Source organism: Pelodiscus sinensis, chromosome 1, assembly GCF_052426305.1.
Source record: "Pelodiscus sinensis isolate ZL-2025 chromosome 1, ASM5242630v1, whole genome shotgun sequence".
In the NCBI taxonomy this organism is placed as follows: Eukaryota; Metazoa; Chordata; order Testudines; family Trionychidae; genus Pelodiscus; species Pelodiscus sinensis.
In genome coordinates this window covers 331,243,374-331,258,600 of record NC_143052.1, presented here as the reverse complement: position 1 = coordinate 331,258,600, position 15,227 = coordinate 331,243,374, and the positions used below count along the sequence as shown (strand labels likewise).

The 15,227-nt window shown below is 49.5% G+C and overlaps 1 protein-coding gene across 1 annotated transcript in view; it reads right to left on the bottom strand.

Annotated features, from left to right (window-relative positions):
- The window catches only part of CHORDC1 (cysteine and histidine rich domain containing 1), a 30,806-nt gene extending 30,249 nt beyond the window's left edge, over positions 1-557 (bottom strand). The window contains exon 1 of the mRNA XM_075919381.2: positions 223-557. Coding sequence (XP_075775496.1) covers positions 223-496 — 274 coding nt within the window. The 5' untranslated portion in view covers positions 497-557. The remainder of the gene's footprint in view (positions 1-222) is intronic.
- Positions 558-15,227: the final 14,670 nt, after the last annotated feature.

Below are 15,227 nucleotides of genomic sequence, written 5' to 3'. Positions count from 1 at the left end.
CCCCAGAGCAGGCCCCTCCTCACATCGAGGCAGCCCTGCCCCCTCCCCCAATCAGCACGCCCCCCCCCCCCCCCGAGCGCAGCCCTTGCACACACCCCGCAGCCAGCGCAGCCCGGGCCAGCCCACCGCCCGGCAATGCGCGGCACGAGCCAACCGCCGCCACAGCCCCTCCGGCAGGGGGGCGCCTCGGAGCCGCCGCAAGCCCCTGCCCCCGGCGCCTACCTTCCGTGTTGGAGGCGGGGTCGAAGCGCTGGCCGCAGCCCCGGTTGTAGCAGAGCTGGGACATGACGGGAGCCGGGAACAGCAACGCGCCGGGAGACAGGAAGCGGCCGGGAGCGCTGAAGCCTCGCTCTCGAGTCTCCCCGGAAAAAGCCGAGCGGAGCCTGCGGGAAGCTTCGCGAAACTTCGGGACAAACCGACAGGCCCCGAGGCCGGGCGCAGGCGTACGAGCGCGGGGCGGGGCGAAGGTGCGCACGCGTAGCTGGCCTATTTGCATAGCCCAGAGGCGCGGGCGTGGGGCTGAGAAGCGGGCGGAGGCGTTTGCCCACGAGGACAAGTGCGCATGTGCTGTGTGGCACCCGCAGGAGTAGAAAGGGCGGGATCCAAACGAAGGAGGAGGAGCTTCTGAAGGTTGGGGGGAGGGGATTTTAAAGGGCGGGGCTAGAACTTGATGGATACCTCTACTCTGCAGGCTTTTTGCATAAGAACAGCTGTTCTTGTGCAAGAACTTGCTGGGTGTCTACACTGCACCTGCGTTCTTGTGCAGGTAAATTTATAGTACAGCTTCAGAAAACAGGGCTTCTTCTGGAAGAGTTATTCCTCTTCCCATGAGGATTAAGCCCTCTTGGGCAAGAGCTCTTCCACAAGAAGGCAGTGTAGACAGGCAACATGAATTTCTTGGGCAAGAAACCCCTATGGCTAAAATGGCCATCAGAGCTTTCTTGTACAAGAGAGCATCCACACTGCCATGGACCTTCTTCCGCGAAAACACATCTCTTACACAAAAGGACATGGCAGTGTGGATGTTCTCTTGTGCAAGAACTTTTGCACAAGCACTCTTGCACAAAACAGTTCTTGCACAAGAAGTCTGCAGTGTAGATGTCGCCAAAGAGAAAGGAGAGTTTGCCATTCCAAGGAGGACAAAGAGTGCATGCCCAGTGAGAAACACTGGCTAGAGGAATGGAGTAATTATGTTAAATATTGGTTAATTGACTAGTCAATGGAATTTCCCACAGGGGCTTTTGTATAGGGGTAGATGAGAGTTTTCTGGGGCCCCGGGCAGCACAATTTTGCGCCCCCCCCCCTTCGGAGAAAAAAAATAGAAAAATAGAAAAATAGAAAAAAGGCATCAAATAACTGAAGGCTATTTTCATATTACATGTGAATTGGGTAAATTTAATAGAAACTTAATTTAGTTATATTTTATTTTAATTATATTGTAATTAATTCTTAAACAAAATTCTGCATTAATAATTAAACATTTTCATTTGTATTTAAGTCTACTATAGCGGTCTAGCTCTTTTGGCAGCACATTCTTCAATTATGTCATGAAAGTCCATTTCTTTACACAGGTCGTTTTCAATCAATATAATCGAAAGACCTACAAAACGGTCCTGGCTCACAGTAGATCTTAAGTAATTCTTTATTAGATTCAATTTAGAGTGCCCACTCCTCCAATAGCACCACTCTGATTATGTGAGCTACCCCTCCTCATCCCCTCTCCTAACACCTCCCTCTACATACCTGCCCTGCCTCTCTCCTCTGGTTCTAGTATCTGCCCTTCTGCTTCACCCCCAGAATCTCCTGGCACTTGCACCTTCCCTTACCCCTGCACTCTCCTGGTGCCTCCCCATTTCCTCACTGCCCCTTCCCCCTTTGTCCTCTTTTTCCCTGATGCCCACCCCCTCACCACCCTCTGCCCCGTTCCTCTCATGCCCCTCTGAGCCCTCACACATGACTTGCTCCATCCCCACCTTCCTCATGCCATCCCTTCTTTCAAGCCTTATCCCAGCACCTCCCCCTCCAGCCTCCAATGCCCTTCCCCTCTCCTCTCCCAGCATCACCCTGTCCCCCCTCCCACTGACACTTCCCCTCGTGCCCTTTTCCTCATTGTCTCCACTTAGCCCCCTAGCATTTGTCTCTCCTCCACGTGGTCCCTTGGTGCCCCCTAAGCCCAAGCCCACCTTCTGCCTTCCAGTTTGCGGACCCACATGCCGGACTGCGTGGTGCAATGCTGGGCCTCATGGTTTTAAAGTCCTGGGCCATGATATCACACCACGCCCAGGCATCTCCCCTCCCAGCTGTTGCACGGTGTTTCAGCACGCCGCACATGCGCTCCCTTGGCCCTACAGTGCCCCATAATGGCCGGCGCCAGGGAATTTAAAGTGTGGGGCTGGGGTGCCCTGTCACAAATCCCCCTCCTCCTCCAGCAGCCGCCAGCCGGCCCTTCAGCGGACGGCCCACCGGGAAATTCCCGGAATCCCGCTAGGCCAGTCTGCCCATGTAAAAAACACTGGTGCTGGCCCGGGACCTATTGAAGCGCAGGGCCCGAGGCAGCCGCCCCGCTCGCCCTGTCCTATATCCACCGCTGCTCTTGTACATTTCAAAGGAGGAATGCGGAACACTGCATGCAGCTTGGGGCCAGTGGGATGTCCCGCTGACTCTGGGCTGCACATGGCATGCCAGCTTTAAAATGTACAAGAGTCCCCAGTGGGGGGCTCTTATGCATTTCAAATCGGCAGCACAGCACGGCAGCTGACCCTGGGATCTATGTTGTGCTGCCGATTTGAAATGCCACGTAGAGCTCAGGGTCAACTGGAGACTCCCAACTGATCCCGGGCTCCACATGGCATTTCCCCAGAACCCTGGGTCAGCTGGGGACTCCCTAGTTGATCCTGGGTTCCGCGGAAATGCTGTGGGGAGCCCAGGAGTCCCCAGCTGACACCGGGCTCCATGTGGCGCTGCTGCTTTGCAAAGGGGCAGCACTGCACAGCTGATCCCATGCTCAGCTGGGAGTTATCGACTAGTCAACTGACTATCTGATAATCATTTGCTTATCAGATAGTTGACTAGTCTTAACATCCTTAAAATGGAGTGTTCTGAAGGGGCTTGGAAGATGTCTAGGAGACATCTACCTGGCTTGGGACAGCTACCTGCCTACCTGGCCCCGTGTAGCCAGACACGAACCCCATCTTTTACCCCCCCTCCCCCCCAGAGAGCAAGAGAAAGGCAGTCAGCCTTTGATGCCCTGGGAACGCAGTTGTACTGCCTGTCCCTGACTCTACCATAAACAGAAACCAGACAGTAAATGGGCTATCTGACGACCCGGGGCCTCCCGTCGCCCTGATGGCTAGTACCAGTAATTGACACGCCTGCACTGTCCTAGGAGAGGAATCTTCGCCCATCACATACCAGAGGTGCCCATTGTCTGCATTTTCCCAGGTGTGAATTATGCTTTGCACCCTTCGTGGGAAACTTGGCGTTCAAAGCCATTTTTCCTAATTGGCCACTTGAGACCAGGAAGAAGCCTACGTGACCCAAGGGGTATAAAGAGGGGTTTAGTAGCCCACCCCATTTGAGCTCCAATCATCTATACCTGCTGGCAGGTATTGATTGTCTCCCGAGGTCTGTGGGACGCCCAACCTCGTCCTACTTCTTCCCGAGGGATTGAGAGAAAGACGCTGGCCACGCCAAGTCTGGAACGCAGGGGTGAGAATATATACCTGCTATGTGTTTATTTGCATGCATTTAATAAGAGCTCAGAGAACCAAAGGGGTTTCATGGTACCTATAAGTGACTTATTAGTGTAATTTCTGTCCTGTCCTTTGTAGTGGCTATGTTATCTGTAACACAGTAGTAGCATTTAACAACTAAGTTTACCCTGTAACAATAAAATAGTAACTGTTTAAGCTTTAACCTGACTCCTTCAATTGCTGTAACAGAACCAAGCACAATTTTAAAAGAACTTCAGCCAGTCATAAGGGACAGATATAGGGAGAGCTTGGACATTTTGGATCGTGTCGCTTCCAGGGGACAGATCCGTTGGGGCACCTCTCAGCCTCCCTAGGCTGCCCGCTGCGAAGGGATTTCTGTATCCTAGCAGCTAAAATCTGAGGTGTTATAAGCTCTCCCTGTAAACTTACTGGGGTTCCCGTCAACCTCCTCCAGGTTGCCCGCTGCAAGGGACCCCGGTCTCAGCAGTTGAAGTCTCGGGTGTATAGCACACACACACACCACTCACTGCCCTGACCGTCGGTAGGCAGAATTGGGGCACCCGTCAACCTCCTCCAGGTTGCCCGCTGCAAGGGACCCCGGTCTCAGCAGTTGAAGTCTCGGGTGTATAACACACACGCACACACTGCTCTGACCGTCGGCTGATACCCCACCCCACGTTCGGCAGGCTCCCCTGGCAGGGCATGGAGGAGCAAAAGGGAAAAGCAGGGTGGGAGAAGGAAGCACAGTAGGAAATAGCTGAGTCAGAGTCTGAAAACTGTCACGCAGCCATGGGCTGTGAGCAAGACCTGAGTAGGAGATGCTGGCTCATATTGGATACCATGGTGACTATACAGGACCAGATTCTGTAATAAAGTACAGCTCCATCCCCTCTCCTCATACCTTATCTTTTTCTCTAGGCTTTTACAGATCCTGTAACTGTTGCAACCTGTTGCTTGCCAAAACGTAAATAATATATTGACCAACTAGGAGAATAAGAAGTCACAGCAGTTCTAGGTCACAGAATGTAAGCCTGTCCCCACAGTTATGTTACAACCTACTGATTAGCTGCTTTTGGCAATAAGCATGATAACTGATACTGTGATTATCTGCAGTCAGCCAGGCATTTTGTTACCACCATCACTCTCATACTGGATGCACCAGAGCTACAATTCAACAAAAACTAAAGTCTGTCACTGAGACCAAGCAAATGATTTTGATGGATTCCACAAACTTAGCACACCAGATTAGAATAGACAAGTTTCAACTTTACCCCTTTGAGAGTGGGGTGGCAAATCCAACATATTCCCTTTCTAAGTGTAGAAGTAGCCAGTAACTTATCTGTTGGGGGACTTATAGTGCCAAATTTTGTACCAAGTTCAGCATGTCATTAGACTGGAAAAGAAAATGACAACTATTAGGAACACTTAAGTTATTGCAGTGGGCTTTAGGGTCAAAGATTCTTGTGGCAGTGGGGGACCATTCTAATAACACTTCTCACCAGTGGTGTGTGAGGTGCTGGCCAGTTTTTGCAAATAAACTCTTGTTTAATATTTTTGATGTTATGATGCACAGTAACTATGACTCTGCACCATTCCTGTTTGGCATGTGCACCTGATTCTGCAAACAGGACAGGTAATCCATTACAAGGGGTACAGGTGTTTTAGCAGGGTACCAAGAATTTGTCACTTTTAACTGATTATATTTAAGTTAAGGCTCTTGAAATTCAGTTCATTCCTGAGTTGCTACTATCAGGGACTCTAGCCCAGACGGCTCTGTTCGTTGTCTGACCGCAAAGAGACAGGCAACACCAGCAAAGTCCAATCACAAGCTCTTTATTGAAGAGTGCACACAATAATAGAAAGCAGCCTGTCTCCAAAGAGAACCAGCCCTGATTTTAGTAACCGGTAGGCTTATAAAGACAGTTCCGTTGAGTCATAAGCTCTTCACCCAAGCCACTTACCCCCCTTTCTAGAAACTATTAACATCTATGCATATCTTAGCCAACCATACATTGTGGCCAGAAGCGCTTCATAACGCATCAGCAACTTTCTTATCAATCACAAAAGGCAGGTACCAGGAACAAGGAGAAAAAAGAGTCAAGTACAAACAAAGGGCAAAAAATAGGGAGGTAAGATTAGCGAAGGGGAACAAAAACAGGGAGTTTCTGACCAGTTCCCAAAGCAAGCTGCAGTAGGTACAAATATGTAATTTATCACTTACCTTACTTTTATAACCTAAGCCAGCATGGAGGGTACGCCTCTCTCTGAACCACTTTCCTGGTTCTGGTCAAGAATACTCAGAGGCCTATGAAATTAGCCTTTGTTAACTTTCCTTAGCAGAATGTTGACCAGGCCTTGTTTTTCTGGGCCCAACACTACCACAGTACAAAAATGTATTCCCAAGATAATCATGAGCTACTTTATGCATGTATTTCATAAGAAGCATAGGTCATCAGCTTCTAAGACAGATGTAGTGACTGACTATACACAGAAGCATAGAGTCATTATTTGCAAATAGGGTAACAGTATAATGGCATTTTCCCTTTGTTGTTTCCAAACACACATCCTGTGGCTGGAGGACATTTTAGTTGCATTCATATCCAATTCCAGGTTCCTCTAAACAATTATAATTCCACTGTATTCCATTACTGGGTCTCTTTTACTACCCACATTCTTATGATTTATGGGCTCCATCACAGTCTGATTAATATTGAAATCTAAAGCTGTAAGGGGAGACCCATGTTATTTCTGCTTCTGACATTAGGAAAGCGAAGACTGTAATTTTTTTCTGATTCCTTGTTATAGGAAAATGTACTGTTTTCCACCAGGACTGTAACTACCTTTCAGTTTGTGTAGAATTTTCCCAACTACTGCTTTTGATTTCTGTTGGGAGTACCCCACTCATGCCATTACAGATCACATGTTTTGCCACATCAGTTATCCACACTTGTATTTGAATACATACAATAGCCAAAGAAACATTAGCCTGAAGGGTGGTGATAGTTGGCAAAAGGCAACATTTTTTTTCTTGAGATGGCTCCCACTATTGTAGGATGCATGCCACCTGGTATTATAGAGAGCTTAATTGGCCAAATGATATGTTGATAGGTGTAGTAGCTAAATCTTTTATATGAGATCCAATTGCATTCATGTTATTTATCAGCACCATCAATATTGTTAAGGAGTGTTCCTCCCATTCCAGCTGCTCCCCTCTTTCCCTCCTTCATTGCCTACCAGAGATTTTCAGTTTGGAAACATATAAATTCCAACGAGTTTTCCTAACTTTGCATTTACACTGCCTAAAATCTTGGCCATAAGATCTTTCTTTACCCTGGGGTACTGGCTTGTTACCGATGACTCATGTGTCCCAACCCATGTTGGATGATGTTAGGAAGAGCCCACATTCAGGTTAAATGTCCACTGCCCTAAGTTTGCATGATTATTACCACCTTTTAAAGCACATATTAGGGGTTTATAATAAGTAAGTGCTTAAAGTCCTTCTTGATTACTAGTGAACCTATTTTGTTGGTGTAAGGATTGGGAAAGATGGTAACCTTTTGTCTTAGCGGTGCACCAAACATCCCAGTCACATATCAAGTCCCAGAATTATTTACAGTGGGGTTGGAGATCCTTTTTCCTACCAGGGGCAACTGACCCCCAGAAAAAAAACAGTTGTGGGTTTTCTGGGGGCACTATTGAGTGTCAATTCAGAGCAAAATGCTTACGGAGAAGGCTACTTACAGCCCAAACCTGAAGGTCTTCCCCCACAAAGCACTTCTCTTCACCACACTAACAAGAAGCCATACAAGAAATTTTCTCAGTCACTCCAGTTCTCCTGTGCCACCATAAGTCCTACTCCTTATGTGGATGAGAGATTATGAAAACAAGGGATGTTAAATTGCGAGTAATTAACTAATCGAATAGTCAATGCATTTTGCATCGATTATTCAATTATTTGATAGGGCACCTCCACCTTTGAAGTGTAGCAACAGCCCTTGGGCTATTGCTACACTTCAAAGGCGAAAGTGCCTGTGGAGCCTGGGGTCAATTGGTGACTCCCCCACTGACCCCGGGTTTCATGTGATGCTGCCGCTTTGAAATGCCATCAGGCTCATCATGGGATTTCAAAGCAGCAGCTCCACATGGAGCTTGGGATCAGCGGGGGGAACTCCCCCGCTGACCCCAGTCTCCATGTGGTGCTGCTGCTTTAAAATGCTGCAGGGGGAGCCCAGGTCTGGCTCCTCACGGCATTTCAAAGTGGCAGCGCTGCAGGGAGCTTGGGATCAGCTGGGGATTTACACACTGCCCCCAGGCTCTGTGTGGTGCTGTCCCTTTGAAACATAGCTGATCCCGAACTCCATTCAGCACTGCTTCTTTGAAATGCAACATGCACCCTGGGGACACGCCAGCTGGCCCCGGGCTGCACATGCTGTTGCAAAGTGGCAGCGCCACGTGGAGTCTGGAGTCTAGCCTCAGGCTCCATGCAGTGCTGCCGCTTTGAAGTACCCCCTCCTCTCCCCGCCCTTGCTGCCTCTTTCTGAGGCTATGTCTACACTATGGCTTTTGCCGGAAGAGGCAATGCAAATGAAGTGCTGATTAGCATATTGTTGCACTTCATTTGCATAATCTATTCTGAGCCATTTTTGCACAAGGGGTTTTTGCCCAGGGAGGCATAAGGATCTTGCACAAAAAGGGGGGTTTTGTGCAAAAACAGCTTGGAATGAACTCTGTTTGTGGTGTTTTCTTTGAATTCTGTTTGTGGTGTTTCCCCAAATTCAGATCATGATACTTCCTGCCCCTTTTATAAAATGTTTATTTTCTACACTCAGACTTTGTGCTTGTGAGTGGGGAAGCACTGCCTCCCAGAGGCACCCAGGGGTGTGTGTGAATTGCCCAGCTTATTGGGTGGGGACTCGAACCCGTTCTGTGTTGGATGGATGGAGAGGAACTCCTAGGGTGTGTCTAGACTACATGCCTCCTTCGACGGAGGCATGTAGATTAGCCAGATCGGAAGAGGGAAATGAAGCCGCGATTAAAATAATCGCGGCTTCATTTAAATTTAAATGGCTGCCCTGATCTGCCGATCAGCTGTTTGTCGGCAGATCGGGGGAGTCTGGACGCGATGCCCCGACAAAGAAGCCTTTCTTCATCGACACAGGTAAGCCTCGTGAAACCAGGCTTACCTGTGTCGATGAAGAAAGGCTTCTTTGTCGGGGCATCGCGTCCAGACTCCCCCGATCTGCCGACAAACAGCTGATCGGCAGATCGGGGCAGCCATTTAAATTTAAATGAAGCCGCGATTATTTTAATCGCGGCTTCATTTCCCTCTTCCGATCTGGCTAATCTACATGCCTCCGTCGAAGGAGGCATGTAGTCTAGACACACCCCTAGATATCGAACTTTGTCCTGGCTGCTACTGATGCTACCTGGCAGAAGGGTTACAGCTATAACACTATGAAAACATGAGTGTAGCACAGTGAGCAGCCACCAATATTTTCATGTATAGCTTCCTTCACCCCCAGATTTAAGAGTGAGTGAAAGGGATGATACAGAGGGAGAAACTGAAACATGCAAAGGAGATAGCCAGGGCCAAGACATTGCCTCTTCAAGGCATAGGTGGGTGTGGCCGTGACATCACAAGGGCCTTTTGAAGGACCTCCCCTTATTAATCAAAGGAGGTTGGGAGGTGGTGACCTCACAGAGAATCCATGACAACTGCTAGACAGGACAGGTTGCAGGGCAGGGGCAATCTCAGCTATCCCTGTGGCTTTGCTGCAGCCAGTGTCCATTTTGAGGTCTCCCTTTGAGGACTGAGAGACCCATCAGATTCACAAATATGAGTGCAAGGAAGCCCCTCTTTGGAATTGTCCACTTTCCTTCTCCACAAGGACATCTGTTTTCTAGCTAAATTAGTTGTGGGAAAGAGTCTCAGAGAAGTTTGGTGCCTATTCAGCCTGATCCATCTCGTGCCAGCTAAATTCTAGGTATGGAAGGTGGGAAAATATTTTTCCCATTGAAGCTTTTGTTGCTTACATTCACTGGGGACACTGGGGCTTATCATTTTTGGTTTCCTGTAATTGGTGCAGAAGGAGCTGCTCTCCAGCTCTCAGGGCAGGAGGCCCTCAAAAATACATGGGACTTGAAGAGTGCTCTGAGAGTGATCCCTACTGGTGACCTGAGCCACCTCTGGGTCATCTGGAGAGAATCTTCAGCCTCCCACCCCTCAGAACTATAATGCTGATTGGCTGAATGGAGGGGGGAGGGGCTAAAGCTGGATGCTTTGTGCTCCCTCAGTTTACTTGACAACTGCAAGGCTACATCTAGACTGCCCTCTCTTGTGCAAGAAAATATGCAAAAGAAGCGAAGCAATGAATATCGCCATGCCTCATTTGCATACTTAATGAGCCGCCATTTGCACAAGGGACTTTTGGGCAAGAGCCGTTCTTCCTGAAAAAGAGTGGTAGAATGGCTCTTGCACAAGAGGGGGGTTTTCCGTGTAGACAGATCCTTTTTGTGCAAAAGCCCCTTGTGCAAAAATGGTGGCTCATTAAGTATGCAAATGAGGTGCAGCAATATTCACCGCTTCACTTTATTTGCATATTTTCTTGCACAAGAGAGGGCAGTCTAGACATAGCTCAAGTTATGGGCCATATATACACATCACTTATTTCAAGTAAAGAACACAGTACACAAAATCAGTGTTGCGTGTGCACTCTCTGTCTCGAATCGTCAAAAGTTATATGCATCTCTTTCTCTCTTTTCCTTGGCTAGTACACAATATAGAAAGAGCATCAAACATGGGGAGTTTGGCCCAGGGTGGGAAGGTGCAAGACAGGGCAAAGGGTCTGTGTGGTTTCAGAAGAGAATCACTACAAGTGCTTAGGGACACTATTCTGAATACTGGCACCATTTTTCATAGGTGGGCGTGTGCAAAACAAATCGCACTACTGCAGGTAACCAAAGATGCTTGCATGCATCTTTATAATGTGTGTTGCTTCGGATTGGGTTCATATGCTGCTCTTCTGTGTGCTGCTTTGGTTCTTCTAACAGTAATTTTCCTCAGGGCCCACCGGTACAGCACCGCAAGGGAACGAGAAGCGGATGCAAGGGTGCTTAGTCTTGTTATTTCTATCCCTTTTCCCGTGTGCACCATGTAACAAATTAAAGGAAACTTCTGTCTCATGTCACCATGCAGTACCAAAGCAAAATGAGTTCATTCTGGAGATCCCATCTCAGGAGCACCAAAGCCCAACTCCTGGGACTGGCTAGATATCTCCTCCCCAAATGAAAAAGAGGTCCTGGCTCATCACATCATTTGATATCCCTGTCTTCTGTCTCACACCATCCTCCAACTTGACCTCCTTATCCATCACTTTGTCCTCTGGATTGACTCCACTGGTCACTGCCTCCAGTCTCCCCAAAATATCCACAGGATTCTTGATGGTGGAGGTGGGATTATCGACAAGAATGGCATGGAGCTCTTTGTAAAAGCAGCATGTTTTCAGTGCTGCACCCGAATGATGGTTGGCCTCCTTTGCCTTCTGATGTCCCTGCCTCAGCTCCTTGATCTTAACATAACATTGTGTGTGTCCTTGTCATGCCCCATCTCATTCATGCAATAAGCAATCTGTTCCTGGATATGAAAGTTACTGCAGCTGGATGGGAGCTGCAACTGCACAGCCTCCTCTGCTTGCAGACCCAACAGATGAAGCAACCAGTAATGGCAGGTTTGCAGAAATTTTGGTGGTTCCCAGAATGTCCAGAGCCTGCATCTATCCTCCACCCAAACTCTCCCCCTGCACCTGCCTAAGTCTCTGAGAGGGAGTTGATGAGGGGGGATATGATAGAGGTATATAAAATCATGAGTGGTGTGGAGAAAATGAAGAAGGAAAAGTTATTTACTTGTTGCCATAATATAAGAACTAGGGGCCACCAAATGAAGTTAAAGGGGAGCAGGTTTAAAACAAACAAAAGGAAGTTCTTTTTCACACAGCGCATAGTCAACCCGTGGAACTCCTTGCCTGAGGAGGTTGTGAAGGCTAGGACTATAATAGGGTTTAAAAGAGAACTAGATAAATTCATGGAAGTTAAGTCTATTAATGGCTATTAGCCAGGATGGGTAAGGAATGGTGTCCCTAGCCTCTATTTATCAGAGGGAGGAGATGGATGGCAGGGGAGAAATCGCTTGATCATTACCTGTTCAGTTCACTCCCTCTGGAGCACCTGGCATTGGTCACTGTCGGCAGAGAGGATTCTGGGTTGGATGTGGATGGACCTTTGGTTTGACCCACTATGGCCATTCTTATGTTCTTATGAATTTGGGTGGTAGGTGCAGGTTCTGGGATGGAGCAGGGGACTGGCATGCAGAAGGGAGTGTAGGCTCTGAGAAGGAGTTTGGCTGTCAGAGGGGATGAGGTAGGGAAGCTTGATTGCAGATGGAGGTCTGGAGTTCAGGTTCTGGCCTGGGGCAGGGGTTGGGGGTCCTGGAGGCTGAAGGGGGCGTGAAAGTTGAGGGCAGGATGGTAGTGGGGGTAGGGTGCAGGCTCTGAAGGGAATGGGATGCACAAGAGGATGTGGGGGGAGTTGATGGGAGGTGCCATGCTTACCTATGGACAACCCCCTCTGGCAATGGTTCCTGGGAGGGTGGGGGTTTCTGGGTGCTGCTGCCCCTGCATGCTCCCTCTGCCACACTGCACTCCCCCTGCCCTTCCTGTGGCTCTGCCTGCCATCCCCAGGTGATTTAAAATGTCCGAGAGGGCCCCACCACCAATGGTGCAGTATTAGAGCAGCTCCCTACCATTTGCTTCTCATGGCTGCCAGCATGTGCATTCAGCAGCCGGGGGAAGTAGGGGTAGTGTCTCCATGCTATGTGCTGCTCCAGCTGATGGAGCAACACAAGGAGAGCCCCAATCCCGCCACATGGATGCACATGCCTGCAGCCACAGGGAGGAAGCGGCAAGGAACAACTATGGTCTACTTCCGAGGGAGCATATTTATTGCAGAAAGCCAGCATGGTCAGCTAGGATGATGCAATGTGAGCTGTCGATGCTAAACAAACAGGAAACTAGAATTTTAAAAATTCCCAGGGATTTAAGGGAGAGGCGCACATGCTTGTTTACCTGGCTGCAGAGCAGCTGAGTAGAAATTGCTTTCCAGGGCTGTCACGATGGGCATTATGGGACACATCCTGGAGCCACTTAGGGTAACATAAGCAAACATACTATCTACACTAACCCTACTTCACTCTTAATTCATTACAAGAAGGTCTGTGCCACTCCTCAAGGTGGTTTTATTATGCCGGCATGCATAGGCATGCACAGCACATTTAATTAGCGTGTGCACTCAAAGAATTTGTTTTAAATGTACTTTGACCCCCATTAGCCACACCCCCTGACCCTCATTAGCCAAGCCTCTGGGGGTAATACTTTTGGGGAAATTTGGACACATGGCCAGAAATAAAAGGTGTCATGTGACACCCCCCCCCCCCCCAAGAACTTTGTCCACCATCTTCTTACCAATAGGGATTAGTTTGGCCCTCACCAACCCCCCCATACAACTATCCTGCAATTCCTTTAACCCAATGTGCGTGACATTAACTCGGGGGTGTGTGGGTATGGAGAGGCTGGGGAAAGTGTCCCCTCTAAGAGTTTCCTCCCATGAGCACAATAAATTTTGAGTTGTGCACCAGTACTGAGTTTGTGGCTTGTTTGGATGTGCCACTGTGGCACCCAAGTTATTAATAAGTATCTTACGGTATGTCTATACTGCCACCCTAGTTTGAACTAGGGTGGCTAATGTAGGCAATTGAAGTTGCAAATGAAGCCCAGGATTTAAATATCCCGGGCTTCATTTGCATCTTGCCGGGCGCCGCCATTTTTAAATCCCCGTTAGTGCGGACTCCGTGCTCGCGGCTACACGCGGCACGGAGTAGGTAGTTCGAATTAGGCTTTCTAATTTCTTACGGTAGTTTGAATTAGAAAGCCTAATTCGAATTACCTACTCTGTGCCGCGTGTAGCCGCGGGCACGGAGTCCGCACTAACGGGGATTTAAAAATGACGGCGCCCGGCAAGATGCAAATGAAGCCTGGGATATTTAAATCCCGGGCTTCATTTGCAACTTCGATTGCCTACATTAGCCACCCTAGTTCGAATTAGGGTGGCAGTGTAGACATACCCTTATAAACCTCTACCCTTTCCCTCTGCTGCCATATCTCCTCCCCTTGCTCCATCAGCTCCCCTGGTGCCTGCTGGCCCCCCCCAACCCCTCACCCACTTCTGATGTCCTGACTCCTGCCCTTCTCACTGTCCTCAGCCCTCCTGCAACCTGCCCCCCTCCACCAGCCTTTTCCTCCTCCCTGTGCCCACTCCTCCAGTAGCTCCATACTGATCATGTGAGCTACCCCTCCTCATCCCCTCTCCTAACACCTCCCACTACACACCTGTCCTGCCTCTCTCCACTGGTGCTGGTCCCTTCCCTGCAGGTGTCTGCCCTTCTGCTTCACCCCCAAAATTCCCTGGCACCTGCACCTTCCCTTACCCCTGCACCCTCCTGGTGCCTCCCCCTTCCCTCACTGCCCCTGCCCCCTTTGCCCTCTTTTTCCCTTATGCCCACTCCCTCACCACTCTCTGCCCCCATTCCCACGTGCACTCACACATGCCTTGCTCCATCCCTGCCTTCCTCATGCCCACCCCTTCTTTCAAGCCTTCTCCCAGCACCTCCCCTTTTCCCCTCAAACTGCCCAAAGCCCTTCCCCTCTCTACTCCTAGCATCATCCTGTCCTCCCTCTCACTGACACTTCCCCTCTTGCCCTTTTCCTCATTGTCTCCACTTGGCCCCCTGGCATTTGTCTCTCTCCTCCACTCCGTCCCTTGGTGCCTTCTCCTTTCTTCTCCTGACCTGCCCCTCAGCACAAGCCCCTTCCTCTCCGACCCTTGTCCCCTATTTTTTCCTCCTCCTCCAGCAGTCGCCAGCTGGTCTGTAACAGAGTTCTAGGGTCGCCCTGACTGTCACCCTTCTGGTGTTCCCCCTACTCTGTCTGGGTATGTCTACACTACAGCACTAATTCAAACTAACTTAGTTCAAATTAGTTAATTCGAACTAAGCTAATTTGAATTAGCGCATCTAGACTTAAAAACTAGTTCGAATTAGCGTTTTGCTAATTCGAACTAGCATGTCCACACAGAGTGGACCCTGAACCGAGGTTGAGGTTAAGGATGGACGGAAGCAGTGCCGGCAGGGCATCAGGTTAGGACTTAAAGCATGGAGCTGCTGTCTCAGGCTAGCCGAGGGCTGTGCTTAAAGGGACCCGACCCCCACCCCGGACAGACAGTTCTCAGGGGTTCCCCGCTTGCAAAGCAGTCCTGGCTTGGAGTGCCCTGAGTGTCCACACTCAGCACATCACAGCACTCAGCCATCAGCCCGGCTGCACTTGCCGCAGGCTGCCATCCGGGGGGGGGGGGGGGTCAATCGGGGGGCTGCAGGAGAGCTTCCACCCTGAGGAGCCCGCAGAGCCA